At 39.0% G+C, this 15,454-nt stretch overlaps 1 protein-coding gene across 1 annotated transcript; it reads left to right on the top strand.

Moving 5' to 3' along the window:
• Window positions 1-209: 209 nt before the first annotated feature.
• LOC115424964 (DELTA-alicitoxin-Pse1b-like) lies at window positions 210-15,249 on the top strand. The gene is made up of 4 exons (XM_030142390.1): window positions 210-414; window positions 10,173-10,325; window positions 10,415-10,876; window positions 15,016-15,249. The coding sequence occupies exons 1-3, from the start codon at window positions 350-352 to the stop codon at window positions 10,836-10,838; spliced, it is 642 nt and encodes a 213-aa protein (XP_029998250.1). The 5' UTR covers window positions 210-349; the 3' UTR covers window positions 10,839-10,876; window positions 15,016-15,249.
• The last annotated feature ends 205 nt before the right edge of the window (window positions 15,250-15,454 follow it).

Raw genomic sequence — 15,454 nt, 5'->3', positions numbered from 1 at the left:
ACATTGACAATAAAGATTATTCTATTCTATTCTATTCTATTCCATCTTCACGGCACCAAACTTGACCCAGTCCAGGTGCCCAGACTTCCCCACCCACATCTGCTGCTGTGACTCAGACCGTGTCCTTATGTGTGCGTGGCAGTGTTTTCACAGAGGTGGAGTCATCGGCGCCTCCACTGCGCAGACTCCAACTGTTGGAGCCACACGGATAACCGCATGCCTTCACCACCTCACTGCACTTGATCTAACTTTACCAAACAGGATCCGGAATCATTTAACACCTAGAGAAGAAGAGTCATTGATGCGTCGGGACTCATTTTTGGAGCTTACTTTTACAGAGTGACAGTGAATGCGTCTGGGTTTTCTGCGACAACTGCTGCTGTCAACAGGTGTTTGGGCACGCGCCACACAGAAGTAAGTCCAAAGCACTCACAATGCAAAGACTACTTTCATTTGTTTCATGTCTGTGTTTTTGTCCAGCTGCAGTTTAAAGAGAGGAAAACACCTCCACAGGAAGTCAAAGCTTATCTGCTTGTATCTGCATAAGGGAACATCTCCAACCTGTTTCTGTCAGTGTTCCGTCCTTGACTATGAGTGATGACTGACTAAATCTGGGCTTTTTCATGTAACTTTGTGTAGAATAATTGTGTCCGCTGTCACTAATGGATGAGGTGTTACCAGGGCCAGCCCAAGCCTTTAAGGGGCCCTGAGCAGAAAAAGCCCCCATGGGTTGGGATGATATCAACTAATGATTCAGAAAATGACCAAATGATTCTTCCTAAATTATTATATATATTTTACAAATAAATGTTTAGAATAAAGAGTTGTGAAGTTCTGCCAAAGATGCCACTGTATTGGATTGTAGAGATATGAACTGAATATATTTCTATTAATGTTCAGTTTGTCTTAAGTAGTGATGAAAACTAATGTTACAGGGCCTTTGACCAAAGCACCAGAAAGTGATGAGATAAGAACCGCAAAGAAACAACTTTTAGGGTCAAAGAAAGTAACAAAGGGATAAAAGCTAGAACTACAAAAGCACTCAGAGAGTGCAGACACCCCCCCACAATCACCACCAAAATTTAATCATTTGTTCCTTGTGCCAGTATCAGCATTTCCTGAAGATTTCATCCAAATCCATCCATAACTTTTTGAGTTATTTTTGTAACAGACAAACATGCAAACAAACCCAGATGAAAACATACCCTCTGCTGTTCCTTGGTGGAGTTAATCAGTAGTCACTTTTCCATTGGACATTATTATTATATACTACCCCTTTCTCTTGTACTAATTTAAAAAATGATTGGGTTTCCTGGTGTGTCCACACATACCGCACCATGTTTCTTTTAAAACTTTTGTTCTTTGTTGTTGTAACATCCGTCAATATTTTGTGTCAGTGTTTTATGACCTCTGCCAAAGAGCTTATGTTTTTTCCGGCGTTGGTTTGTCTGTCTGTCTGTGCAAGATAACTCAAAAAGTTATTGATGGATTTGGACGGGAATTTCAGGAGATGTTGATACTGGCACAAGGAACAAAGGATTAAATTTTGGTGGTGATCGGGGGTGGGGGGCACTGATCTGCCTTGGCGGAGGTCTGCGCTTTCCGAGTGCTTTTCTAGTTTATTCATGTGACTCTAGTTGTGGAAAATGGTCTTTCCTTTGCAGTTTTGTGTGATGCACCATTTGCACTACGCCCGAAAAACCACCTCTTGCCAGCGCAAGTAGTCCGTCATGTAGACACTTGTTTCTCCAACATGAATCTGACTGACTGAGCCTGCAGTTAAATACAGGTCATATTCAGTGCTGCAAGATGAATAATAACTGTCTTATTCATGTGATATTTTTGTCTTTTGTCATTTGATCCTTCTGTGACACCGTAAATGATGCCTTTGTCGCCTGTGGTGCTTATTGTGAAGACTCCTGAACCAGCTGTTTTTTAAGGAAATCCTCTTTACTAATCAAGAAATTAAAGATATTTTATATTGACTAGACTAATGTACAGCTCTTCACTATATTTACCCAGTGATAATATCGTGGTTATGATGATAACTTTCCCCAGAATGCGATCATTTGAAGCTTCTGGTCCAAAGTCATCAGGAAACAGTGCATTCAGAGAACATGAAACTAGGGATGTCCCGATCTGACCTACAGACGGGTATCAGCTGCCGATCTGACATTTTTTAGAAGATCAGATTGGATCGGATTTAGTCATGAGATCGGGCCGATCCGGACCCGGTTCTGGGGTGGGGGGTAAACACCCGTCCTGTTCCCTCAAATTAAAGTTTCCAAAGGTAGGGAGAAGGAAAATTAGCTGCACAACAGCAGGAGGTTTAATCAGTAAAATGTCTCTAGGTTTCACTTTCACTTTATAGTCTGGTAGTGATGTGTAAGATTTTTTCAACCCGAAGGGCTTTTGTGGAATTATTTGACCCAACCCACCCCACAAATAAAAGGACATTCTTTTGACCCGCCCCAACCCACAAGTAACCCACTGATGTGCACTAACATAGAACGCAGAACGCACCCCCAAATAATACCTGGACGGACCTGTCCATCGGCTACAGCAGTGGTAAACATATGGCCTGCGGGCCAAAACCGGCCCACCAAAGGTTGTAATTTGTCCCACAGTATGAATTTGGAAAATGCAAAAATGATACTAAAGTAATTAAAGCTATACCATATGATGTGGCATTTTTACACTTTTCTTTTGTCATCTTAAAATGCTCCTAATAAGCATGTGTCAAAATAAAATGTAAAAGAAATCCACCAGGTATTGAAACTCAAAAATGTTTAATTCTCATATATTTCTGATAAAAGTCTGACCAATCATTTTATTCGGTCTGAATGAAATAATTGGCCGAACCTGGCTGAGCCTCCTGTCAATCATCCGTTACGGCCGTCCAGCATCCGATCCATTATCGCCGTCCCCACATCCGATGTGTGTTCCTCTGAATCTGACGCTTCACTGGCGCTGCTCCTCCTGTCACTGACCACACTCTACTGTCTAGGATGTGTTTGGATAGAACTCAAGTGCACATGAAGGGAAAAAACGGATTTATGAACAGAAACAACAACTAAGGAGAACAAACAGGAGTCCGATGAATGAAGGATGGAGATAAAAGTCCAGTAGTCTGGTGTACTGGACTAAACAGACAGGTCTGCACAAAGCTCAGCTTTTACTCATACAGGTACACGTACTTGGTGTCACACAATGTAGGATTATGTAGGATGATAAATGTATGGACTATGAAACCTCAAATGTCCACGGAAAATTCGCAGAGGCCGCACGTTCACAGTGCGTGCCCGTCGCCTGGGCACCTCATCTCCGTGGTGCAGTGAAGACCCTGACCCAGCGCTGCACAGACCAGACCCTTAAATACAGGGTCTGCGGATGGAACAGGGGGTGTGGCAGGTGGATGATGTATCTGTTTACCGAGGGAGGGGTCTGCGGACACGTCGAAGCAGACCGGACCTCCACCTCCACCTCCGTTTCCACCACGCATCAGGTGAGAGGAGGAGAGCGTCAGAGCTCAGGCAGGGGGAAGGAGGCGGGGCTTTGGAGGGAGGTGGGTGGTTCATGTTCAGACTTTTACTAAGTGCTGTGAGAAATGCCACATCAGTAGGTATAGCTTTAAGAATCAAAGGTGTCACATTTGTTTTAGTTCAGGTTCCACATTCAGCCCAGCTGTGATCTACAGTAAACTAATAATATAATAACCTATAAATAATGACTCCAAATTTAAATCAAAATGTTACTGTGAAAAGTCAGTATTGGATCGGTATCAGATCGGTATCGGCAAAACTAACCCTCAAAAAAATTGCATCGGATTGGAAGCAAAAAAATCCAGTTCAGGACATCACTGGATGAAACAGCTTTTTTATTTGACTATATACAAAAGAGGAGGTAGAAATAAAGCAACTGTCAGTAAACTCTGAGCTCAGATCTTCATTTTTAGCATTAAAGTGGACGACATGTAAATGGCATGATGTTCCACCTAATGTCCACCTGCAGCTAAGGATGGGAATCGAGAACTGGTTCTTTTTGAGAACCAGTTCCCTCAAACCCATTTGTTCAAATATTTTCAGATTCTTAGTTTTATTTGCTCCAAGATGCAGTCATAGCAATGTCCTCCTTTAAGTGTTTTAGAAGAAATGGCAACATCAGACACCTATAGTAAGGGGAAGATCTCAATGATAAATAAGAAATTGATAAAAATGACTAAAGAGTCCTCAAATTCTAAAAGATTAGCATGAATAGAAGACCTCCAAACAGATATTACAGAACACAAATGGGAGACAGCTTGTTCCCAGCCGCAAACAACATCCATTAATAGCAGATTTAAATTAATTCAATATAACTGGCTTATGAGAACCTATATAACTCCTGAAAAACTTCCCAAATTCAACCCCTTTTTGAGAACCGGTTCCCAGTAGCTCAGTTCCTAGGAATCATTTGCCTGCTTAACGATTCTGCTTATCGATTCTGCCTTCGTTGCTCATGCGTGATGACATCACACACACACACTGCTTTGTTTTGGTTTAGACTGTAGCCAACATGGTAATGATGCAGAAACGCTCCAAAGTATGTTTAATTTTCAGGTGTAAAGACGACACCAAGTCCACTTGGAACACTGTCAAAGCTTCCATTTGTTCAAAGGGGGAAATCCCTCCAACATGTTCAAACATTTGTCCACAGCATGTGATTCATTCACAGGAATGTCATGTGCCTGATACTCTACTCAGCAGTGGCTGTGAATCTAGTGGCAGAGTGAACACCAGGGCATCATCTGGGCCTGGTTCTGGTGCGGGTAACAAACGTCCTGCCCCCTCAAATAAAAGTTTCCATAGGTAGGGAAAAGGAAATTAGGTGCACAACTAGGGATGTAACGATATGAAAATTTCATATCGCGGTTATTGTGACCAAAATTATCACGGTTATCATTATTATCACGGTATTGTTGAAACTGTATTCAAAATGTTAAAAAAGTACTTATACACACACTGAAAAAATTTAAACAAGTTGTATTTTGAAAAAAAAAAAACAAAAAAAAACAAACAAAGACAATAATTGATACAATGCACTTTCTCTTGGCAGAAAAATTCAAATATTAACCCTTAGTGGTCTGAACCTATTTTGGCCGTTTTTCACTCCTTTTGATTTTGCCTTTATATACTATATAAACAAATGTTTACTATACCCATATTTGGTATCTTTTTTTTTTCAGCACAACTTCATTTGTATCATCTGCCTATTATTTTTTTCACTTTAACCTTCTATGTCAACATAAAAGGCCAAACACACACACACACACACACACACACACACACACACGCACAAAATTAAATCCGATTTGAAAAATGTGTATAATTTATGGCATAAATAACACACAGATGCTTAACGAACTTTTTCAAAGACTTTAAAAGTGAATATTGGTTCCAAATATTAGGTATATACAATTAAAATAGTAATAAATTAAAGCTGTACTCAAATATTTGACATAAAAGCAGATCTTTACATCGGCGTTTTCTCCGGAAAAGTGCGGTAATCAAACACGGTTATCGTGATAATTAGAATTTAAACGATAATACTAACCGTTGGCAATTTTACCGTGGTTTATTGTTATACTGGTAATCATTACATCCCTGTGCACAACAGTGGGAGACATAGAGGAATTAGTAAAGCGTCTTAAGTTTCAGTTTCACTGTACGGTGCCCCCCCGCCCACCCCCCTCCGAACCGGACCCAATGTCATCTGTTATCATTTGTGCATACTGTATATGTTATATTTTCTGTGCATAGATGAAAATATAAAGACAGTTAATGCAAACACACCCATTTATACTCTTTTATTCCCTCACCCAATGAGATTCGATAAGAGAATTAATAAGGACTCGGATCGATAAGCAAAATCAATAATGGAATCGGAATGGATAAATTCTTATTGATTCCCTTCCCTACCTGCAGGACTGCCTCCTACTGACCCACACAAACAGCACCTGTGTGCCTTTGGTGCTTTGTTTGACAGTGACTGTGCTTGGATCCTGCTCTAGGATCCTGCTTTAAATAAATAAGTAAATACAGCCTGTGACTGACCTCCCAATAAGACGGAACAGATGGTTATGGATCTGGCTGAACAAGGACCGAATGCGTAGGAAAAGCTCCCATTTTTGGTTTTCGTTTGCCTACCGCTGGTATCATGTATTGTGCGAGTACCACTGCCACTAAAAGGTGTAGGTCCAGACCGCCTGGGAAAGACCACATGTCCAATGGGAAACATGAGAGCGATGCGCAAAAGTGAGTACAAGCAGCTTCACATTTAACCCTTTATAGGTCACACGCAGAAATACACTGGAATTCACAATTTAAACCTTAGTGTGTTATTGGAGGACATAACAGGACTTTATTAGATTTTGTGAAATTTTTCAACATTTTTTATTGTTTAGAAAATCAAGGTCAGTGAAGTTACTGTATTTGGTTCATTGCCCGTAAGTGGCAAAAATAAATAAATAAATAAAAATTAAGAACTTTATATAAATAAATACAAGAAAATATATTTTAGAACATTAGACGAGGGTCAGATCAAGAAAACACACATCTAGGAGGAAAATTAAACTTTCTCTTATAATATTCTGTTTGCACTTATTTGTTAGTTTATCACTGTGATGTTTAATAAATGCTTGTATTCAAAGTACTGGACTTGTTTTCTAGACACACTGGTCTTTACATCATAATAGGATCAAGAATTGAAACCATGTCACTTTAAATCTGTGTCACTAAGTCCAAAAGTTTCCAATATATTTTCCTAAATTTTGACATCATTCTTGTTTTATTTAACACATCATAGGAAAGTTTAAGGGAATTTCCATGTTAAACACTTTGATGTAAACCTTGTCAGAATCAGTGACATTTTGATGAAACTGTGTCACTGAGCACATTTTAAAATATGTTTGGTCAAAAATATTATTTTATGCACTCATCATCCTTATTATGTTTAAGTACTTACAAATACCTACTGAAATAGCGGCCATGGCTCAGGTGGAAGAGCGGGTCATCCAATAACCGAAGGGTTGGCAGTTCGAATCCCGCTCTATCCTAGTCAGTCCGTTGTATCCTTGGGCAAGACACTTAACCCTCCTTGCCTTCAGTGCCACTCACACTGGTGTACGAATGCGTATGAATGTTTGGTGGTGGTCAGAGGGGCCGTAGGCGTGAATTGTCAGCCACGCTTCTGTCAGTCTGCCCCAGGGCAACTGTGGCTACAGATGTAGTTTACCACCACCAGAGGGAGAATGTGAGAGAGAAAAAAAAAAACTGCAGGATATATTGCGGAGAACTTTTAACCCCAAGTCCATGAGGGTACAGTCTAAACAAAAATGCATTTAAAAAGTAGTGCCCAGACATGGGAACGAAAATCATTTTCTAGCCACTTTTCATGGTTCACCTTAAGGCCTACTAACTGAAACTGAGGCTAACCTAGTTTTTCATATACGGGGGAACTGGAAAAAAAAGATACGATGGAGTGTTAGAGCCACATAAGAAAATAAAAACACTAGGCACTACGGGTATAATGTCATAAAATATAGATATAAAGCCCGTAATTATATGATAATAAAGTCAAATACAAAAAGAATCGCAATGTAATGAGAATAAAGTTGTTGTTATCAAAAAAAATCACAATTTAACAAAAATGTCATTCATTTATGAGATTAAAGTCGTCATATTCCCACAATAAAGCCATAATATTACAAGAATAATGTCGTAATTTAAAAACAGGTGGGAAAAATATAATTTACAAGGATAAAGTCATACCCTGCTGGTCCACAGTAGTTGAAGCTCTCCCAGATATCAAAGAGATACGGGGATGGATCTGGAACAGAATCACTGACCAACTCAGCCTGAAACCGCTTGGCAGATCCGTCCCGGTGTCCAAATGTACATTGGGCCAGAACAGATACTGGTCCGTGAAACAGATCTTCTACAGAAACGGTCCAGCTCCGTATGAAGTGGTTGATATGAACTAGACGTAAACCTCCTCAGCACCAGTAGATCATGCATATATTCACTGGGGTCAGTATATGGTCTACTTTGGATCAGCTGGTTCTGGGCCCTAGTTTTGGACCCTGGTTGTCAGTCATGACGAAACCATGTATATTTGTTTCAGGTAAAAATAGCGATGATCCCAGCATCCCCAACGCTCTGTTTGCTGGGGGACTTGACACACATTACAATTCCAACTAAACACAATAACCCATTACTAATTTCTCTGACCATCACCAAGAAAATCATTTTTCAAAACTGGAAATCCAAACACTCCTGCCATATCACCCATTGGACAAATTTATTCTCAGAACACATATCAATAAACAAATTACAGCCTACAAAACAAACAATATATCAGCCTTTGAGGAAACATGGAACCCGTTCACAAACTATCTGAAGTCCACCCAGAACTCATACCAAAGCAGAAACCAAAACCACAGCCACGTACAGGATCACATATCAGACCACATCCAACCCATAACAAACAGTTTTTAATTTACATCATCCGCATTAACTTCATTCTTTCTCTCTACCTCCACTCACAGACAAACCAGGATCCCTGCTCCCCTTCATTCCCACCTACACTTCTTTCTTCCCCTCCCCTCTTTATCTCTTCAACCAAGCCCCCCCCCTTGTTTTTTTTTTTTCTTTTCTTTTTTTGGATTAGAAAGTAATATTTTTATTGTTATTATTATTATCATATTATCATGTTATCATTATTATTATCATATTGCTATTTACATTTCTGATCTTTTTCATTGTAATATGACGTTGTTGTTTGTCAATACTCTGTCATTGTTGTTGTTTTTGGTTTGTTTATTTGTTTGAGTTTCCATTTGTTTATGTGTTGTTGTTTTTCTGTCCACATTGTCTTGTTAACTATCACTAATAAAAAAAAAAAAAAAAAAAAAATAGCAATGATCCCCTCCACCCTGGATGTCCGGATATGCGATTTCTGTCCACGTCAGTGTTCATGGACCACTTGTTCTTTGGTAGCTTGTACAGATCCATGTCCAGTCCAGTTGTCCTTCATTTAATTTCATATTTCACATTTTCCCGGTCTCGCTGTGTTTAATGCTATACTCCGTCATGTTGAGCAGGTTGGTTTTTGCCACTCCGTTTGACTTAGAGGGGCGTGGCCTGGGGGGAAAGTGATGTATGTGCATACCCTCTGTTGTGTGTTTTATAGAGGGTATGCACATACGTCACTTCCCCCCTGGGCCACGCACCTCTAATCACATCTATACACATGTTTACAGACAACTGTACCAGGGAGCACTCTTGAAGTAAAGGAGATGTTGGAATTGGAAATGAATGTTGTGACTGAAGACCAAATTTGGGAACAGGTGTGTGAGAATGGGCATAAATTGACAAGTAGCCCAACATGGAAAGGATTTATTTGGAAAGGGAACCTCTGATTTTTTAAAACTCCATTTTTCATCTCTAAATTTGACAAAACTGAGACAAATCTTTGCTGGAGACAATGTGGACAAATTGGGGCTCACACACACGCATCTTTTGGGATTGTCCTAAATTGAGAGTGTTTTGGGAAGGGATCCGGGTAGAACTTTCTAACATTTTACAAATTAACATTAGGTTTATCTGCTGATCTTTATTTTGGAGTGCTTTCTTGTGACTTTCTATGTAAAGAAAAAATGTATTTATTCAAAATTCTTGGATAGGAGGCAAAAAAGATGACAACTGTGTCCTGATGTAAGCCATGACCGCCTACTGTTGGTCAATGGAAAGAGTGACTCATCAGGGAAATGGAAAAATAACAGCAAAGCTCCTGGAATCAGGGCTCAGGGGTTAAAGGGTTAATATGTGAACCTTTACCTGGAATCAGGGCTCAGGGGTTAAAGGGTTAATATGTGAACCTTTACCTGGAATCAGGGCTCAGGGGTTAAAGGGTTAATATGTGAACCTTTACCTGGAATCAGGGCTCAGGGGTTAAAGGGTTAATATGTGAACCTTTACCTGGAATCAGGGCTCAGGGGTTAAAGGGTTGAATAACTCAAGGCCTCCTTAAATGATCAACAGGGGAATGCCTGCAGATGTCAAAAATACAGAAGCCTCTTTTTCAGAACAGTTTGACATTAATTTGTACTGAACTGTCCGTGTGTCTTTAAACAGATCCAATATGGCAAACGCAGTAGGAGCAGCAGCCTCAGCTCTTGGGGCCGTCGTTGCAGCCAGTGAAGCCATCGCTGCTGCTGCTCCTACCCATCGCCAGTGCAATGTCGAGATCACTAATGCCTGTAAAAAGTACAGCCTCTGTAATCCCAGGTACCTTTGATTATTAATACTCATGAAAAGTCGGACCATGCTTTATTATGTTGAATTCATTCTGGTTATTTTGCTGTTTTCATGTCTAGGATGCACCTTTACAGCGGACAGTGTGTGATACCTCAGTCCCCCTTCGTTGACTCTGGAACATCTGATGTTGCTGTGTTTGTCAAAACCCCTCACACAGCATGTGGATCTGTTGGCGTCATCACGTATGATCTCCAGAACAACAAAACAAAGAAGAGCACTGGGAAAATGGCCATTATGTTCTCTGTGCCTTATGACTTTAATATTTACTCCAATGTGTATGCAGTGGGAATCTTTGACAAACGCAAAGAGTGTAATAAGGCACTTTATGATGAGATGATGGATGGATCACCTGCAACATTTGCCAGAAAGGAAGCAAGAGAGCCAGGAAGTCTCATTTATAAAGGTGGTACTTTTACCATCATGGCTACAATGTCAGACGCCTACCAACCTGTCATAAAGCTGCGAATTTTTGAGACAAGTTAGTGACCAAACATAAACAATGTTGGTTACAGAACAAAACATTTCATTTCGATTTAATTATTTGAACAGGACAGTGAGCAGAGGTGTCCAAAGTATTCCCATTCATTCCTCAAGTAGAAGTATAGATATTAGGGTTTAAAAAGTCTTCTGTAGAAGTTGAATTAGCAACTCAAGCTTTTTACTCAAGTAAAAGTGTTAAAGTACTGGTTTCAAAACTGCTTAAAGTATAAAAGTAAATGTAAGGCACAGGTGTCAAACACGCGGCCCGGGGGCCAAAACTGGCCCGCCAAAGGATCCAATCTGGCCCCTGGGATGAATTTATGAAATGTAAAAATTACACTGAAGATATTATCAGTCAAAGATGTTCGATCTAAAGTGGGTCAGACCAGTAAAATACTATCATAATAACTTATAAATAATGAAAAAAAGCTATTTATTTCCTTTTTGTTTTGGTGTCAAAAAAGTAAAATTACACAAAAATGTTTACATTTACAGACTGGTTTTTCACAAAAAATATGAACAACCTGAAATGTCTTAAGAGAAGTATGTAGTATTTTAACAGTATTCTGCCTGTTATTAAATGTTTTGTGTATTTCTAGATCCACTGTGATCTGGAAGTTGTGATGCACATGTATAAATGATAAACTGAGGTGTAATATTGTTAAAATTACACATTTTTCTTAAGAATTTTCAGGTTGTTCGTATTTGTTCATGTTACGTTCAAGTAGGGTTCGAAGACATAAACATTTTAATTATGGAATTTTACTTTTTTCCCTCAAAAACATAGAGAAAACTTTGGAGTTGATGTTATTTCTAAGTTCTTATCCCATCATTTACATTGTTTTACTGGTCCGGCCCACTTTATTTCATATTAGGCTGAATTAAAATGAGTTTGACACCCCTGATGTAAGGGGAAAAAATGCCATTAGGACAAAAGCTTAGGCAGCGCCACAGGGGAGGGGCCTATAGTGCACTACCCCACCTCCCCAAACAACATTTTTCTAAAGGCCATAATGACTGTAATATTATATTAAAATGTTAATGTTTAAACATTTGGAATGCACTAGGCTACCTGTTTCAGCCGCATATATTAACATTGAAAAAGAACACATTTTAGTCTAATGTAAATGTATCAAAGAACCATATGTGTCCTACTAAGCATTAATGTGGGTTTCATGGAGCAGAAGATATGATGATTAGTTGCCTATAAGTATTGTAATGGTGCAAAAAGTCTGACTTCAGAGGCATGTTATCAATAACCTTTATTGGAATGTAAATGTATGTATGTAACTGTAGCTTAGCTGCAGGAATCTGTGAGGGCAATGGATGTAAGATAACATAACATGCTGAGCACTTTTAATCTCCTAATATAAAATATGATTCTGTCGAAAGTTCCTGCCCTATAATTTAGATTGGACTGTCTTTGTGTATAACTTATTCCATACATATTTATATTTGAAAGTACTCAGATATTATAACTGCCAAAGGCCATTGGACCTGGAAAAAGTAGGTCATGGTCACCTGTTTTCAATATTCTTCTTCTGCTCCATGACAAGATGCATCCACAGGATAAATTTGAGCCAGATATGTCAATGCATTCTTCAGATAATGCGATTACGTCATTGTATGGATCAAGGTTATAATAGTTTTGGATTTTTAATTATAGTTTAGTTTTATTTAGTTTTGACTTTTTTTTCTAATTCAGTTAGTTTTAATTAGTTTTTAGAGCATGTTTGCTAGTTCCCTCCGCCAAGGAGGTTAGTTTTTTGCCGGCGTTGGTTTGTTTGTCTGTCTGACCGTGTGCAAGATAACTCAAAGTTATGTACGGATTTAGATGAAAATTTCAGGAAAATTTTGATACTGGCGCAAGGAACAAATGATTAAGTTTTGGTGGTGATCGGGGAAGGGGGGGGGGACTGATCTGCCCGCGCTCTCCAAGTGCTTTTCTAGTTTTTATTAGTTATAGTTTTTTTCTGAATGCTTAGTTTTAGTTTAGTTCAAGTATTAGTTTTAGTTATTTCCTATATTTTATCTCCCTCACCATCCCATCCTATTCAAAGAAATTAGTGAGGCGCGGATCAGTGGGTTACCTTGGACACTTTATTTGGGGTCGAGTTAGGGCGGCTCATTGACTGAGCAGACACAAACACATTTACAGTACAATGTATCAATTCCCTATAGCAGGTTGGGGGGGGGGGTGGGGGGGTGGGGGGGGGTGCAATCCATACACGACATCACTTACGTGAAAACAATGCGAAGATGTGCGAAGCGTGAGAAGAGATGCACAAAGCAGCCAGCAGTAACCCAGATAGAAACATACATAAACTAAAAAAGCACTCGGAGAGCGCAGACCTCCGCCAAGGCAGATCAGTGCCCCCCGATCACCACCAAAACTTAATCATTTGTTCCTTGTGCCAGTATCAACATTTCCTGAAATTTTCATCCAAATCCGTCCATAACTTTTTGAGTTATCTTACACATGGACAGACAGACAAACCAACACTGGCAAAAAAATAACCTCCTTGGTGGAGGTAACCAGCCAACCGGTAGTAAACAGCAGAGAAACATATATAGACCATTTAGAAACATATAAACCAGCCAACCAGCAGTAAACCAGATTGAAACATATATAAACCAGATTGAAACATATATAACCCATATATAAACATATATATCCCATGTAGAAACATATATAACCCAGTTCAGCAGCAGTAAACCACACCTTAGCAGATGTGTCATACCTTAATCATCTACAGTTCCATTATTAGCCAACTTTGCTTCATTTCAGTTCAGCTAGCTGTAGCTAGTAACATCAAATGTTTTTTAACATTATAACAGGTTACATCCCTCCGTAATTGGATTACTTTTCTGCCTCCTCTTTTTCTCTGCTTCTGAACTGTGCAGTTAGGGCTTGGAAGGCCTTTTCATGGTGATAAACTCTCTAGTCTTTACCTGGATGCTTAGTTCTACACCTGTCTGATGCTGTCATTCAGCTTCGCTGTGTCTCTGTCATTCACACACACGACAGTGAGGAAAAAAAAAAAAAAAAACCCGACCCACGCATCACTTAAGATAATCCCATACAGGATTGTGCTGCTTTGTCCCAGCTTTAGTCTGCATGTTCCAGGTAGAGTGGGGACCAGAAGACGACTGGAAACCACAAGTGACCAGACATGATGGACTGTGAAGTGCTGTATGGTGACACCAGCTAAAACTGCTGGAGCAAAATAAACCAATTTGATATCAATCTGACATTAACAAAGATGAAAACTAAGGGAATTTTATACATAATTTTTATATGTTTTAGTTAGTTTTGTAAGCTCACAATATAGTTTCAGTTATCATTTTTTTTCTTTTAATTATAGTTTGTATTTATTTCAGTTAACAAAAATGTTTTTTTTACTTTAGTTTTCATCATTTCATTCATTTTCGTTAACGCTTATAACCTTGGTATGGACAGATGGACAGACAACAAAATGATTACAATACCCCTTCTGGCCATTTTGGCCGGGGGGTAAAAACTGGACAAGAACATCGGTGTACCCAGGGCAGGCTTAACTGTTACCCTTGTATGGTTGTTCATATACAGTAGAGTGGCTGGGACATTTGGCTCCAGTTCTCTTGAATCTCTGCCATGGACATCTTCATACTAGGCTTCGTACGTCTGTTACGTCCTCGCTGGAGTCTGACATGATTTGTGTCGTGCAGATGCAGTGGATCGCATACAAACCAACAGGGTGTCGGAATGGTATATGTTTTGTATTTCTCATCCAACCACAATCAAATTCACTCTACACTGTAAAAAATCTGAATCTGAATTAAGCAAAAAAATAAAATAAAATCTTGAATCAAGCAAAAAAAATCTGCCAATGGAACAGGTGAAAATTATCTTGGTAAGATTTCTTCATATCAGATTTTCCAGATCTATTGTCTAAAAATAAGTTCTTATATCTCACTGAAAAGTTGCTCTTTTGGTGATTATGTCTTATTTTAAGTGCGATGAGATATTTGGACTAGAAATGAGAAAAATACACTTAGTAAGATTTAGATTTTTTTTTCCAGTATATCTGAATGGTGCCATTTGTCTGGATTATTATTATTATTATTTTTTTTTTTTTTTGAACGATGACAAGCCGGAATGAAAACAAGATTTCAGCTAACAGCTGTTTTCCATCCATTGCATTTATCATATATATGTTGTCTATCAGGGCTAATAATGTGATGTAATAGAACAGTTTGTCAAAGATTGGCACTGATGTGGAAAACTTTAAACATTGTTCAGATGATTTCATGACACTTTTCTTTCTCTTTGTCTCTTGTTTGATTGTATTTTTGCATTAATGTCCACACTTCATGCATTGCTTGTGTCATTGAAGTGTTTTTGCACCAACAATAAAGATATTACAATTGTGGCAATTCAGTCCGCTATGTTAAACCATGAAGAACCTTTGACTGCACAGAGGCACAGTGGAGCCTGTGTTTCCAAGAGCCCTGCATTATTTAAGAGAGATAAACTCACTTTGCGTCATCACCTGAGGGGTCCTTTTGATGATGTCACAGATTTTCATATGATCAGTTTTTGATAGAATTTCAAAATGGCTTCTTGATCTCATTACACT

This window comes from Sphaeramia orbicularis, chromosome 8 (genome assembly GCF_902148855.1).
Source record: "Sphaeramia orbicularis chromosome 8, fSphaOr1.1, whole genome shotgun sequence".
Lineage (NCBI taxonomy): Eukaryota > Metazoa > Chordata > Actinopteri > Kurtiformes > Apogonidae > Sphaeramia > Sphaeramia orbicularis.
Note: the sequence above shows the minus strand (reverse complement) of the source record. Positions and strands in the feature narration are given on the sequence as shown.